At 40.0% G+C, this 16,048-nt stretch overlaps 1 protein-coding gene across 10 annotated transcripts in view; it reads left to right on the forward strand.

Annotated features, from left to right (window-relative positions):
• Positions 1 to 10,484, forward strand: part of CHRFAM7A (CHRNA7 (exons 5-10) and FAM7A (exons A-E) fusion) — a 49,287-nt gene extending 38,803 nt beyond the window's left edge. For 8 of the 10 annotated variants that reach the window (XM_068958855.1, XM_068958856.1, XM_068958858.1 and 5 more), the window contains 5 exons: positions 711 to 878; positions 1,478 to 1,672; positions 3,083 to 3,169; positions 4,124 to 4,233; positions 6,307 to 10,484. In XM_068958855.1, coding sequence (XP_068814956.1) covers positions 711 to 878; positions 1,478 to 1,672; positions 3,083 to 3,169; positions 4,124 to 4,233; positions 6,307 to 6,825 — 1,079 coding nt within the window. In that variant the 3' untranslated portion in view covers positions 6,826 to 10,484. The remainder of the gene's footprint in view (positions 1 to 710; positions 879 to 1,477; positions 1,673 to 3,082; positions 3,170 to 4,123; positions 4,234 to 6,306) is intronic. The other 2 variants (XR_011143791.1, XM_068958857.1) reach the window with 2 other exon arrangements.
• The last annotated feature ends 5,564 nt before the right edge of the window (positions 10,485 to 16,048 follow it).

Raw genomic sequence — 16,048 nt, forward strand, 5'->3', positions numbered from 1 at the left:
AATCTCTGGATGTATAGCAGGTAGAGTACTGTTTCTGCTCCCTAATTCAATTAGCATAATTCTTAGACTTTGATCTTTCCTAGAATTTGAATTGTAGAAACTACAGCAATAGAGCCAAGTGCTTTCCACACAAATTAGATTTTCCTTCTAGGACCCCAGAGGACTTTAGGAGTTCACCTGTTATTCTTTTGATATAAGATGTTCCATTTGGCTTTTATTGAATTTGATTCTGCAAGCTGATAAACGACAGGGCTCTGATCAAACAGACGAAAAATAAGAAGCTACCATTCCTGAATAAATCAAGTTCATGTAACCTTAAAAATACAGCAAATAATCTTTCAGGATTTCTCATTTTATTCAGTAACAGAAATAGGAGAAACAGATTGCATTTTCTGCTGCATTTCAATCTGATAAACAGTAACTAGAAATTTGAGCTCTTACTTCTCTAAATCTCTTCCTACTATGTGGCAAAATGTGAATGCAGTTCCAAAAATAGTTTATAGCATCAGTAAATGAATGGTGCACTTCCTTCCCTTTTGTATGACTGAATTTTGCTTTCTGCATCTTAAGTCATGACTGATATACTTAAATATGCTTTACAAATAAATACCAGAAGGGGCAATGTAGAACAAGGCCTGGTTACAAAATGGACATGGAATTCTGTGGAACAATCATTTCCATTGAGTGTTCTTGTTTAAAATCCCATCCAGGCATATTTAAAAGCTCATGCTACATAGATGTGCGCTGGTTTCCATTTGATGTTCAGAAGTGTAACTTGAAGTTTGGATCCTGGACCTATGGAGGCTGGTCCTTGGACTTACAAATGCAAGAAGCAGATATATCTGGCTATATTTCAAATGGAGAGTGGGATTTAGTAGGTAAGCTCTTCATTTCTTATTTATACTGTGAACTTGCAGCCTCCTCTCCATTGCCAAAATAGATGGAAATAACGATTGGGAAATGAAGACAGAAATGAAATTAATCAAAGGGCCATAGCGTAAATAAAGTTCAAATATTATGGAGTCATACAGCTACTGAACTATTACACGGCTCAGATCAGTGTTATCAGTACAGATTTGTACTGACTGGTTAATCTAGTCAACCAGTAATTTCTAGATAGATATACAAACTCATAGTTTTTATAGATGCCCAAACAAATACACTGACTAGTGGATTGCTAAAAACACAGCACCTTTAACTTTGAATGTCTAGCTAGTGGCACTGGAAACTCTGAGAACAGATCTATGTAAAACAGTCCATGACAAAATTGCTTCTTGAATACAGTGAGTATCTTTCATCTGACTTTCCTTTATTATCTGACAAAAATTACCTAACTGGAAATTAATTTAAAGTAGTTTTGCCTATAGTAAAACTTAGAAAGTTATATTTATCCTTTTCTATCTAATAGTAGCCGCTACACTAATATAGATTTTATTGAAATTAATTTCTGGTTTTCTTTCTTTTCCCTCCTATATAGGAGTTCCTGGGAAGAGAACTGAGAATTTTTACGAATGTTGTAAAGAACCGTACCCAGATGTAACGTTCACAGTAACTATGAGACGCAGGACTCTCTATTACGGACTCAATCTTCTTATTCCTTGTGTACTGATATCAGCACTTGCCTTATTAGTTTTTCTGCTTCCAGCAGACTCGGGAGAAAAGATCTCACTAGGTAAATCCGTAATAGGATATTGTAAACATTACTGAACCAAAAAAGTTGCCTATATTTTAGTGTATTTAAATAGTCTTATAAGGCAAGCAGGAATAGGTCGTGTGTCCTGTTCTAGCTCATAAACTATTTCAATGTGTGATGCTGAAGCACGGCTGTCATGGTTTAGCCCTTGCTGGGAGCTTAGGGGCCGCTGACGTTATGGAAGGGAAAAATTCCAGGCAACCGAACAGAAGCATGACAACTTCTGACTTACTAAAGCAGCAGGGTTTCAGCATTTGACATTTGCTGAATAAAAAAACTCACAGTCACAGAGTAAAGCTTAAGTTTACAAATACGCCTTTGATCACTTACAATTAGAATTCTTAGTATTTCCTTTTAATAGTGAGTAATACTAAGAGCCTAAGATTACTCTTTTCCTCCTCACAAAACATTTATTCCATCTAACTACTAGTAAATACTATCCTAATTTTTATACAGTTTTTCAGTTGAAGTTTTGGCTTGTGAAACAAATCTGACAGCTTTAATTACTCAATTCTTAAGACGGTTGTTAAGTGTCGTGAAACTTTCTGCCCCACACAAAACTGCAAATGCACTGGCTGCTACTGTGTGAATGGAGCTGTTAAAAGGTAGAAATAAAGCTGACGTTTCCCCACAACATGGCTTAACTGAGCAGCAGCCTCCCAAACCAGTGACTCCGTGCCCATATAATTCTTTGTTCCTCAGTCCTTTTCCACTAGACAGTGGCTCCCCTGTGTCTCAGTCTACTCCTGAGAAAAGAGCTGAGCCGCACTCCAAAAGGCTGGGCTGATCACTGAGCAACAGAAGTCAAACTCCAAAACTCAACACACAGACTGCTTGGACATAGCCACATGCAGAACCCAACAGCTACATCAAGTGATGTTAGAGTCTTTCCTGAAAAACAAGTTTGCTCTATTAGAACCCTATCTATCACACCTGTGGCTTCCACAGCAACGAATCAAGGTGCCCCATGCTCATATACTCAAAATCACACCACATCCCTCCAGCAAACAAACAGCAAATACTTTGATTTACCTCAGTTTATTAGCAGATGATGATAAAAACTGAGCGGTTTTGCAATCATTGTAATGAGATTTAAAAATACATTTGTGCAAGTTCAAAATACTCAAACCTCTCCAAACAGTGTAAAAACTCTTGTATTCACACCAGTATCGTAGCATCATGGAACAGTATTGATACCAGTTTGGCAGCACTGCCACCCTGAACCTGAACTAGTCTGAGAAAGGACAGGAGAACTACCAGCATGCTGGTGTGAGGGTAACAATGAGAATACATCTTGCTGAGAGCACCCTTCAGATTAATTTTTTTCTTATTATAGCCTTGTAATTAAAAGCCACTGATCTAATTCCAAAATTCATGTTTATCTTTCAGGTATAACAGTTTTATTGTCCCTCACTGTCTTCATGTTACTTGTGGCTGAAATTATGCCAGCAACATCTGATTCTGTGCCATTAATTGGTAAGCTAACTACAGCTTTTATTAACTTTTATTTTTTGTCAAGCGAGGTGCAATGACTTTGCATCAAGGCCAGCAGTAAGGCAAATTACAACATGTACGATGGCTTGCTGCAATTGAATTAGACAGCAGTGTTCAGGCTTAACCCTGCACGAGTATCAAGCAGTGCCTTCAGGAAGCACTGAAGGTGCCTGCCCAACCCAGCAGGAATGCAACGGCAGAAAGCTGAGGGCCCAGCACCGACAGCTGAGGCCGCAGAGCCTGGGGCAGCCGGCAGCAGAGCGCCAGGCTTGGGGGGGAGACGCGAGAAGGCCAAGATGCCACCAGGCTGCATTCGGGGATCACCAGCCCCCAGGGGCTGCCAAGCTGCCCTGTTGCCTAACATTGCCCTTAACAGGAGTCCCCCACGGGACAGTGACCTCCTATGCAACTGCGGGCTCTCTCCTCTGGAGAAAGGTCTAGAGCAAAATAAACACAGATGCTCCAGAGCACTTGGGGAAAGCGTGAAGGAGGCAGTTCCTCATGGGAAAAGCTGCTGCAGCTTGCACAGCTGGTGAGACTTTAGGGATATAGAGCCAAGCCTGCTGCAAATCCCCGATTGCAACTGCACAAACACAAAAGAGAAACTTTTCAAAAGAAAGACTAGCCAATCTTCAAAGTACTGGTGAGTGAAAATCAGAGGATGATTTTTTTGAGGTTGCTTAGAAAAGGTACATGATTGGTTCCCCTGACAAAATTACTAAGTAAAGGTTGGCTACTCTCTCCCAAAAGAGTGGCGGCTACTCCTGCTTTTGAGAAATCTTTCCCAAGTACCTGAAGTAGCACGTGTAGCACTGGTGAAAAGCTGAAAAAAGGACTTAGCAGTAACATGTGTGCATGTACATAAACACCCACTATAATAAATACAAGGCAGTATCACTCAAAGTCCATTGCTGTAATTATCTGTTTGCTTTGCAGCTCAGTATTTTGCCAGCACTATGATTATTGTTGGTCTTTCTGTTGTCGTCACTGTTATTGTTCTGCAATATCACCATCACGATCCGGATGGGGGGAAGATGCCTAAATGGGTAAGGTTTGATTTTAATGCACTATCCATTCTATAACTGTCCAGATGAGAGATGTGATACAGCAGCTGGTAACCCATATTTACTTCCTGCCGTTAAAATACAAATCCAACCCCAACATTTTGCTTTGAAAGGTAGTTTCACCATAAACTCACCATTTTCAAAATACTTTTCTTTTGGTGGGCTTTTATGTGCGGGAGTGTGAGTGAGAGAGGGAGAGAGGGAATGTTCATCTTGTTTCTAAATTAAGCATGTCCTTCACAACAGCTAGGAGCACCTCAGGATTTTGATAAAAGCTAACTGATTAGATAAAGGTGATTTTCAAATGAGCTGAAATTGTCAGTGGTGAAGCGGGTAGGAGGAAAGAATCAGATACTGATGGCGATTATAAATGCATGAAACATGCTAGCTCAAGGTGTAACTGTGCAGCTGCTCTATATTTTCGTGTTGTGCATAAGGAAACATCAATAGCCAAAAGAGCACTTGTTAGGCACAGTTGTTCAAGTGGAAGTAAAACTTGCTCTTACAATTATGATCTTAAGATCTCTGGCTAAGATCATCTGTTGAGTACAAATCTATGAGTGCGTGTTTTTTTTTTTTTTAAAACAAAGAGCATTAGTCTGCCATTGGAGCTCTCTTTGCACAGAACAGAACCAAATACTAAACACTGATGAATATCAAATGTCCACCCTTCCTGACTTCACCCAGTACAAAGCAACACCAGACATCAGTGAAGATGAAAAGACCTTTCTCTCTTTTCTCTCTAGAAAAATGAGAGTTTTCATTGTATTTACTAGTCAGAAAGAATGTGCATACAACAGTGCCCTACAGACAAGAGAATGAGATGTTCTCTGGCCCATCCTGGGATAGTGAACTAAAGATAAATTGTATGAACAGAATAAAAGGTACATATCTTTAGGTTGATGTTTGGTGACCTGCAATGGACAAATCTTTAGTATTAAGTCAAACACTCTCAGAAGACAGCGTACTTGATATTGAGGAGTGAGCTTTGACACTGAGAAGATTAAGTCAATTGGACTCCATTTTGATGCTGGTGGGTTTTGGATCAGGCCCTCAGCTAAGAAAATATTATGCTTCTAGGCGAAACAAAGTAACGGAAATAGAATAACAAGGCAAGATCTGTATTTGGTTTGGATGTTTGCCTGGATATAACATCTACTCTGAGGAGCAATCTGCAGTCAAAATAAATCAGCCAGATCTACTATTAATTACAGTGCAAGAGTTGCATGTTATATGAGACAATAATATTTCATTAGTACTCTGAAAAAGAAACACTGGAATGACCTCTTAAAATCTGATTGAAATAAATAATATAAGCTGTAATCTGAACTGGGATAGTCTCTGCCTTGCCTGCACTTTCTGTAAGGCTGGATTAAGACAATGTGAAAAACAATAAAATGAAACCTAGTGATTCCATTTTCAGCAATATTTCTTTTTTAAATTAAGGTCTTTTTTCGCATCTTTTTTGTGTTATATCCAGATCTCTTTTCTAAAATCTACCATTAACTGTCGTGAAAGTAATGTGACAACATAGCCAAAGTGCTGTAAAACTTAGCAGTTCGGTCCAGTCAGTATAGCACCTGTATAGTAGCCACCTCCGAACAGTAATGCCACGTGGAATTAATATTAAGGCAGAAATAGGAGTGAAAGAATTCACTAAGTCTAAAGCAGAGCTAGACTATTCAAAAATAATTGTTCTTTAATAACGAAAAGATTTTTACTCGTGGTTTCTAGTAAAAGCTGAAAAGGCTGCCATATTGCTGTTCAAGTGTAACAAAAATCAACTCTATGGAGACTCTCATCAGAGGGGGGGACTCCCAGCAGCGACAGCTTAACAGTAGCCTGAGGCAATCAGCAGCACTGCTGGAGCAGGAAAGCAGACTCAGTGGCTGGCAAATGAATCAACTGAAAAACTATGGTGCCATCTTCTAAAACTGCTGTGTGGGATAAGCAGTGACCAGGGACCAGACAGTCACCCAGGCTGTAAAAATACAAATAGCTACTGAGGACAGTAGCTGTGTGAAGAGATACTTATTCTCAGTAATCTTCTTCCAGACAAGGATCATTCTTCTAAACTGGTGTGCTTGGTTTCTGAGGATGAAAAGACCAGGGGAAGATAAAGTGCGTCCTGCCTGTCAACATAAACAGCGTCGATGTAGCCTATCAAGTGTGGAGATGAACACCATGAGCGGGCAGCAATCCAGCAATGGCAATATGCTCTACATTGGATTTAGGGGGCTGGAAGGGGTTCACTGCACCCCTACCACTGATTCAGGGGTGATCTGTGGGAGGATGACCTGCTCACCAACAGAAGAAGAAAACCTCCTGCACAGTGGCCACCCTTCTGAAGGTGACCCAGATTTGGCTAAGATCTTGGAAGAGGTCCGGTATATCGCAAACCGATTCAGAGACCAGGATGAAGAGGAAGCCATTTGCAACGAATGGAAGTTTGCAGCCTCTGTAGTGGATCGACTCTGCTTGATGGCTTTTTCAGTCTTCACAATCATTTGTACAATCGGTATTTTAATGTCAGCACCAAACTTTGTAGAGGCCGTGTCTAAAGATTTTGCTTAACTCCTAACTATAACATGATTCTCTGAGGTATGATATGTAGCAAATCAGAGTGTTTTTTTGTTTGTTTAATTGCTTGTTTTTAATAAGTATTCTGCTTCTCATTGTCCTCATTCTTTTGACCCCTCCTGCACCCATCCCTGGCCTGGAGCTCCCCTCCAAGCAGCGGCAGCGTTTTGGCAGGGGAACCAACGAATGTGCTGCCTGTAAGAGCTCCTTGGCGTGCCCTGCTGTGGGAGACGTGACGCGGCTGTGACCCCCTTCAGAATGGCAGGGTATTGCACCAGGAGCTCTTACGGATTTCTGAACCAACTGGCTACAATACAAAATAATAGGTAGGCAATGGCAGAAACGTTATTTCTTCCTGACTTTGTTTTAAAAGAGAGAAGGTAGCCCATCTTAATTTGAATGAGTGATTATAAACACTTATCTTTAGGAAAGGATTAAATCCAAAAGGATGGAAGCTCAAACAGCACAGAGAGAAGTGGAAAATCACACGCAGTTACTGTTTCTTACTGAGCAGTAGTGTGCAGCGCTCTGCTTCAGCTCACTAGTCAGACCTGTGACTCCTTCCGTGCATTTTGTAGGGAACGTACGTGCTAATACAGGATGCGGAACTTCTCCGAGAGGCAAGAAGTCTGAAAGTTAAGATGATACAGCACATAGCTTGTCCCTCTACATTTTTCTGGATTTGACCTAAAAGTTTGGCCTGAATTCTTAAAACAGGTTTCACCATTACTGCAGAGGTGTTTACCACTTCTTCCTCCTCCCCAGAAAGACATTCTTTCAACTGATGACTTTTGTTGGTCTTTTTTGAAACCATCATAGAACAAAAATGAAGGATTTAATATGCCTTATATTTGTGAAAAAGAAAAAAGACAACACACACACACACACTTTTCTCCCTACTGTTAAGTGCATTCCAATGTGGAAAAAGTAAATCAGCACCTTCTCTACAGACTCGAGCAAAAATAATAAATCTAAAGCAAAACAAGCTATTAAGTCTTGAGATCAAGATTTGAATTTCAAAATTAAATGTCTGATCTGTCGCATGCATAGCCTTTTATGACATCTCTCTGTTGAGTCACTATAACATGTCATTACAAGAAAACTACACTTTTCCTGCTCAGTGTATCATCCCAAGAGCGCTAACGAATAATAAAGCTTTACTGGGTTCAATATAAACCATAAACTGTATAAATATATATATAAACAGTATATATGTCCCAGGAAAGCTTAAGATTTAAAAATAAATTCTTTTAAATTTAGTCAGACATTTGCAAAGCCAAAACGAATAGTTCAGTACCTTATTTGTCACTTATGATTCTGAAATTCTCCCCTCCAAATATGTTTAGTTTTCATGTGACTTTAATGTTTCAAGGAAAAGGGAGGAGCTGAGAATACCTGAAACTGTGTGTATGCAAAATAGCTGATAAGTAGTCTCATGCTGACATGCCAGCATTACTGACCAGTGATCTAAGTGATAAAAGGTGCGCGGGGAGGATTACTTTAGCATCATCTGCTTGCTTTATCGTACAGAACCCCAGCTTCTTGGCTGAGGTGGCCAACAGGGAAGCAAACTGAGGCCTGTTGTGGTACGATGTTTTTACTGTGAGATAATCTAACCTGAGGCCTCAGTTTTTAGATGGATTAAAAGAAAGTAACTGAAAAGGCTGCTGTCTCTATGCATTGATTTCTTGTTTAGAGGCTGCTCCCCTGTTCGGGAAAATCAAATTGCATGTGAACCAAGTCCAGAGTTGCCACAGGTACAGTCCATTCCCCTGAGTGAACACCTTGCTCAAGTCTATTTGTGCCAGATAAAAGGGCAGGAGAAGTGAGAGCAAGGCAGTATTTTTCCTATAGCCTGTGAATTTGGTACCATCCTCTTGAAGGATCATTCAGAATCTCAACATACACTGCAAAGATCTGAGTAAAGCATTTGTGTCCTTCTGTTCCATCATTAAAATCTTCTCATCTCAGTCATCTGTGAGGAAGGTATTCTTCAGGCAGAGTTATTAAGAATTAGCTACTTGGTAATTCTTGCAAATAATTTCTCGTTTGCAGATTGCATACTAATAGGAAACTGAGTATGCACAATCTGAAATGTGAGGTTTTTTCATTTGTGAAAGACTATAAATAACATGTGGCATGTGCTGCTCTTCTGAGCATTTCTGGAATAGGCTTCCTGATGCGCATGTTGATTTGCACTAATATTTTTCCTTCAGTAAGTATCCCTGAATAGCCACGTAAAATGTTCCATTTAATCTTTGCAAAGTTTTGGGCTCCTCCTAAATAAGAATTTTTAAAAAAGAAATAAGATTTTTTAGCAACTGTCTTGTGCAACGGGACGTGAATATTAAAGTCATGTAATATACTAAAGGAAGCATGAGAATACCCCTCTTTCCATCAGAATCCATTTAGAGTATCAGTAGAAGTCATCTTGCTAAATACAGTTATTTACAGAAGGAGGGGGAAAGCAACTTACAATTTGAGAGTAAAGTTCATTACCAATGACAGACTGTGCCTACACTTAAACTCCAGAGACTGATACCTGGCCTTTAAATGCTTTCATTTAAAGCCCTACCACAGTTAGTAAAACTGGGATTACACTGTCAAAGATCAGGTGTTAGACAAATTAGCGGTAAAACATCAGCATCATGCCTACACTACTGCCTTCATCATTGCCAGGATTAATGGAACTGCACCAAGGGGACAAGTGAATCCTAATTTTCTTACTGTCAACACAACCTGTAAACATTTTATAACAAGATGGTTATAAACCTTAAATGTAACAGTGGCGACTTCTCAGTTACATTACTTTGCATCTAAGAGTTAAATTTTCATACTACTGAGCTGAGCAAATTGGTAGGATTATTGTCAAATTGTGTACGTCTTAAATATATTTGTGTATGTGCTAAAAAAAAATGTTCTGATCTAAATGCTGGGAAAAAATATTTACTTAAAAACCCAGGCATAGAGATAGGAATGAAATACTGTACACAGTATGTATATATAATAGAATATATACTGATGGTAAGGATCTGTTATGATCTTAGAAGTCCAGAGAGTAGGATATCCAAGTGGTTCACCGCACCTAAGCTATGAGTTGTCTGACAACTTCAAAAGCTCACTCTAGAGCTCAGCTGTCATGTACAATACTATGTGTGAACAATGTACATTACTTTTTCTGTTTTTATATCAAATTGTATCGAATATTTAAAAAACTTTTTAATATTTAAAAATACTTTTATTTAAGTGTTAATGCCAAAAAAAATCCAAATGTAAAATTTTAAAAGGTTAGTTTTAAATACAGACAAATTATTTAAACAATATTTAAAGTAGTAAATTATTTTATATAGGAATTGATAATACTATGTAAGTTTTTTTTTAAAGGTTTCTTTAAATTCTCTTTACATTCTCTATAGCTGCAGGATGTAATCGCAATTCACCTGTGACAATGCTACTTTTCACTTTCTTTTACAAGAAAAGAAGGTAAATCAAAGTCCTGGATTTTCTTTCCTTTTGTTATGCTATTTTTTACACTAAGAAGCATTGCATAGAGGACATTAGAGAGTGATGTTACATCTGTTAGGTACTGATTGTCACATAAGTGATTCAATACCTTTTCAGTCCAGTACAAATAAAAAATTTACATCAAGAGACTTATGATTCTTTCTTATTTTGGTACGATGGAAATAAATTCAAGCAGTAGAAAACCTGAATAACCATAAAAGAAAGAAAAATTTATTTGGAAATATTCTGGGATGATAAAGGTCTTCGATAACTACAAGTACATTCATATCCTCTGAGCAAACCACTCCCACACCAAAGTTCATATGTCAGTCTTACATAAGGTGTCGAAGTTAAGTGAGCAGGACTGAAATACCTTCTATGCTTTGGGGGCTTGCCTCAATGCCCAGATGAATTTAACTCTTGAAGATTAACACAAAAGACAAACAAGACAAAACCCCCAAATCTTTACCAGCTGAATAAATTGCTGGTTTTGGCAGCTGCAAAGTTTGTTCATTGGCTACTGGTGAAAAAATACCAAGTCAGTGGAATATCCCTGGATGGGGCCGTACATGGTAAGTGTAGCCATCTGGTTTTAAGCTCCTCAGAGCAATCAGGATACACTTCCTTCTCCAATCAAACTGATTTCTTAGGTGCAGGATACCTTTCCTTCTCCAACCAAACTGATTTCTTAGCCTAACCTCATGATGTAAATCTTAAAAGGTTGTGAACAAGAGTCAGCACATGCAATTACAGCGAAACTAACCTGGTAATCAAACAGGATCTTAACCGGACTACATCCACAAAAGAAAGCCTTCAGCGGTTACCTTTATTTTTTTCTTTTTTTACATGGCATTGTCTGCTTAAAGGAAAAGCCTAGCTTTCACATAACATTTATTTGTGCCATTAAGCAATTTTCAAATGATGACATATAGAGAGAATAAACAATGATCTCTCGCATGAACTAACTCTCTTCTGATCCAGAATAGTCTTTCCATTCCTTATCGTCCCTGTTCACTGCAATCACAACATTCAGAATTGCAATTAACAGAGTTAAAGACAAAAACGATAAACCCATAGTAATTTTAATTCTTAACTTGGAAGGGTCTAAAACCGAGTTAGCATCAAAGCCACTTAGTTTTACCTATATCCTCACAGTAAGGCTATAACTAGTAAATCATTGAGTGTTCAGAACTGCACTGATTTGTCTCTGTAATTAAAGCCATAGAGGAATGCAATAGCTGAAATTCCCAAGTGATTTGAAATAAATAGCTGCCTATCTTAACAACAAGAACAAAAAAGAACAATCATGACATCATCTAAAGCTAATTTGGGATGTGCATAAGTGTGAACAACATCCATAGAGGTTTCCTTCTTACCTATAAACGATATAGTCCAGTGCCTATGAAAGTCAGTGAAATCTGTCTGCTGATTCTGGGAGCATGAGATCAGGACCATATTCAGTCCAACAAATTTCACAGCTATCATTTATGTATTACACTGGTTCACTGTAAGCATGCCAATGAATTAAGAATGAACCAGCTATTAAATATTTATATTTGAGAAATTTGCTTTTGGTTTAGAAACCAAAAATCTGGGATCTGATCCCAGAGGAAGATACATGCATAGCACCCCTGGAACAATATTAGCTTACTTCTCTGTACACATGGATTACATATAGCTGTGAAGCACTTTTGCCACAACTTTGTTACCATACAAGAATTTCTGTTCAAGATTGCTTTCACTGACACAACACATCTATGTTACTCCCTCTCCTGTCTTATCTCCTGTTTCTGGCCAAATGAAATCTAATTGGCAGAGATTATCTGATCACAATAAATGTTACAGGACCAACATTCAGGAAGAGCACGTAATAAGTTTAACAGTTGAATCAAGAGAGACTGTGGTCACAGAATTTGACATAATCATGCCAAATTGCACACTACAAGGCAATACTCTCCCATTGAAAATTCATGCCAACACTGCAGCGCGCATCCGCCTGTCGCAGTGCAGGAAGCCTTCCACTGCTGACAGCAGCTCCTTGCAGGGTGAAGCCAGCTAGGCAATTCCACTGTAGAGACATGAAAGGTGGCTAAGTGTTTTCCTGATTTTTCTGCCTATGCTCTGTATTGTGGGTACAATGACAATGCACTGTCTTCAGCTGGAAGAGGTGGAGATTAGTAATAAGCCTAGTTTGTAAGATACTTCTTTCTTTTGACTAGATAAAATGTAAGACACTCAGGAGTGGTGGGTTGCAATATGTAGCCCAATACAATAATTAGTTGGCTAAGACGTCCAAGGATTTATTTTTCCATCTCGCTGCCTTCCCTACTGAATGAAAGGGTGTGTTCTCCCAGCTGTTAAACAGGTGAGAGAGACAGGTGTATTTTAGGTACCCCTGGCCTCCCTTAGTGTAATCCTCTGGAAACTACTGTTGTAGACCAACCATGCTATTATTGCCACAGATCAGTCAGGCACGTTCAAATACTGGAGTCAGCTCACTGTTGCTAATGTATTTTCAAGATACCTGAAGCTTTAAATAACTATACTCTGGGAGCAAATGCAAGTCTGCACACCTTTCAGCCCTGTTGGTAAAAGACTGCTTTTACGATACAGCAATAACCCTTCTGCACAAGCAGCAAATCCATACAGAGCAGATAACGGTAATGCACAATATACATTGAATACATGAAGTATCTTCCAATAGGCCAAGGAAGACTTTGCTGCTGGTCCTGTCGAGGGATGCAGATCAGCACCTTTCCTGCAGGGATCCAGCTCCCTACTACATTTCTACTAGTAAACTCCACATGAAACCCAAAGAAGTCCAATATGATCCAGCCCAGCAGCACTGAACCAAGATAATATGGTCTGCTTCAGTCTTCCACCGATACAGGGTGCACATGCACACTTAAAGCTTGTGTAATCAGCAAAACCCATGGAATTAGAATAATTTCAAATAGACTGTCACTTTAAGAGGCTACCATTTCTCCTTTTCACTGCCATCCCCACTTTCTCCAGCCATCTATCCTTCCACCAGGTATAAATTCAGAAGACAAATTCTGCTCACTGAGCTTAGCTTTAGCCAGCACCAACTGACGGAGTCATGTTGTGGGGCTCTTACCCTTGCAGACAGGCAGAACGTCCAGTTACCTGCACTTCTGCCCAGTCCTAGCCAGGGTTGAATTCTCTAGGCAGATGCTTAATCTCACGTAAGTAAAAGTTCTCCATGAGACTGACGGCTGGTTAGGATTTCAAAGTACATGAAAAGGACATGGAGAACACTTGATTTCACAGGATCATAGGATAATGCAGGTTGGAAGGGACTTCAGGAAGACTGTTGTACGACCTCTTACTCAAACCAGGGTCAAATACGAGGTCAGACCATGTTGCTCAGGGCCTTACCCAGACTGGTCTTGGAAACCTCCAGCGTTAGTGGCTACACAGCCTCTCCGGGCAACCTGCTCCCATGCTTGATTGTCCTCATGGACCTCTCTTGCTTCAACTTACACCTGTTGTTTCTCATGCTCCTGCCATACATCACTGTGAAGAGCCTGGCTCCGTCTTCCTGATGATGTCCTCATAGGCACTGGGGGGCTGCCACCAGTGGCTTCCCCAAAGCCTCCCCTTTGCAGGCTGAGCCTCTCCCCACCAGGCCTGCGCTTCAGCCCTCAACTGCCTTGGCAGCCCTCCACTGATCTCACTCCAGTTTATCAATGTCCTTCTCGTATTGGGAGGCCCAAAGCTAGATGCAGTATTCTAGATGCAGACCTATGAGTACTGAGTACAGAGGAATAATCGCTTTCCCCTACAGGCTATGCTCCTGCTGATATAAGGCTGGATTTCATTGCTGCCAGAGCTCATGGCAAGCTCCTGTGCAGCTTGCTGGCTACCAAGACCCCTCAGGGCCTTTTCTGCAGGTCTGCTCCCCAGCTGTTCAGCCCCCAGCCTGTATCGCTGTAGTGGGTTCTTCCTTGCCAAGGGCAGGACTTTGCATTTGGCCTTACCGAATTTCATCAGGTTCCTCTCAGCCTATTCCTCCAGCCTGTATAGGTCTTCCTAAATGGCAGCACTGCCATCACTGATACACCTAGTTTGGTGTCATTGCAAACTTGATAAAAGAGCACTCCACTGTCTCCTCCAGGTCACTGATAAAGATGCTGAATAGGACAGGTCCAAGGACAGACCCTTGCAGCACTCCTTGTTACCAGCTGTGCTGTAGAGAATGACCCATTAACCACTATTCCCACAGCCCAATCATCAGTTCAGTTTTTTACCCATCTAGCTGTTATCTACATCTTGACTTTTTTTTTTTTAAAAAGTATAATTTGTTTTTTTTTTTTTTTCAAGTGAGCATTTGACATAGGTCCAGCGATCCTTCATAATCACCTTTAAAAATAATGCTTCCCATCAGCTCACAGAAAGTCAGTTAGACTTGGCATTGTGAAAAAGTTGCACTGCTTCCAGGAAAGCTGTAGCTCAGACGACGTTTCATTCAGTTAATGCAAAGGGCAGTATACAGTTCCTTATTTCAATTTTTCTTGACTGTATTAGGAACTGGCCTAAACTGAACTAAGCTGAAATCAGGTTAACAATATGCACAGTTTGTACTTTTTTCACTAAATCAGTTTTAAAACCTACTGAAGCTGAACTGCTGCATTGCTGTCTGCAGAGAAGGTTAATACTCATTCATTATCTTGTCTGCAATTAACAAAGACCTGTTGTAACACTGCTTAACGATATTTTACAGCCTCCCCATGATGTTTATACCTGAAAGCACCTTTCAGTTAAGAGACTAGAAACCCCTGCAGGAGAAGCTGCCACAGTAGTTTATCTTTTAAATTAAGCTGCTAAAGGTAAAAGGGGGATATGAGGGATTGACACAGAATGGAGGTAGGGGGAGGGACATACGTCATCTCTTACCAGGCCTGACTAACAAAGCCTCTGTGGTCACTGGCTGCTGAGTGACCGCATGTGCTGTTTGGTGCAGATGGGGGTTAAGAGAGGGCAGGTCCACACAGACCACCTGAGCTGTTCATAGCTTGAAGCATTCTTGTTCCTTTTATCCAGCTCTGAGAGAACTAGAGAACATCTCCATCCTCCTCCCCCTTTTCCTGTATCTACATTTATAATCTGCCTCTTCAGGAAGACTGAGTTAAAACAAAACCTGCTCGAGGATGAAAATAAAAGTAGATAATATTCTGCAAAATAGAGAGAAGTGTGCCTAAATTATAGTGTATATTAGCTTAAAAATATTATAGCATTTGTTGCTAAAATTATGCCAGAATTCATAGTCTCCCAGTATCTTTTTCAGTTGCAGTAATACTGCCTGGGCTACTAGTATGCCATCTAATAAATAATTAGGTTGGGGGAAAAAACTTTCTTACTGAAATTTTGAAGCAATCTGAGTGTGTGTTGAACTAGGGGGGGGAGTGAAAAGTCCCTAAGGCCACCAGAGCTTTTAGCTCTAGTGCACTATAGCCTGTCTTTGAAGAAAGCTCCTTGTTTGCAGTCACTTCATGGGTTGTTCTCTGCACCCAATGGAAGGCAACCCAGAACGAGCTGCAGTGCACGGATCGAAGGCATCCAACTTCAGTTCTGAAAGACCAGGTTCATGCCCACTAAATACAGCAATAAAAACCTATTTATTTTCTTATGCATTCTCTGTAATGTAGTGGAAAATGTCCTATCTACTGCCTGCAGCAATGTAAAACCTGCA

The sequence above is a fragment of the Struthio camelus genome, chromosome 12 (genome assembly GCF_040807025.1).
Source record: "Struthio camelus isolate bStrCam1 chromosome 12, bStrCam1.hap1, whole genome shotgun sequence".
NCBI classification, from domain to species: domain Eukaryota; kingdom Metazoa; phylum Chordata; class Aves; order Struthioniformes; family Struthionidae; genus Struthio; species Struthio camelus.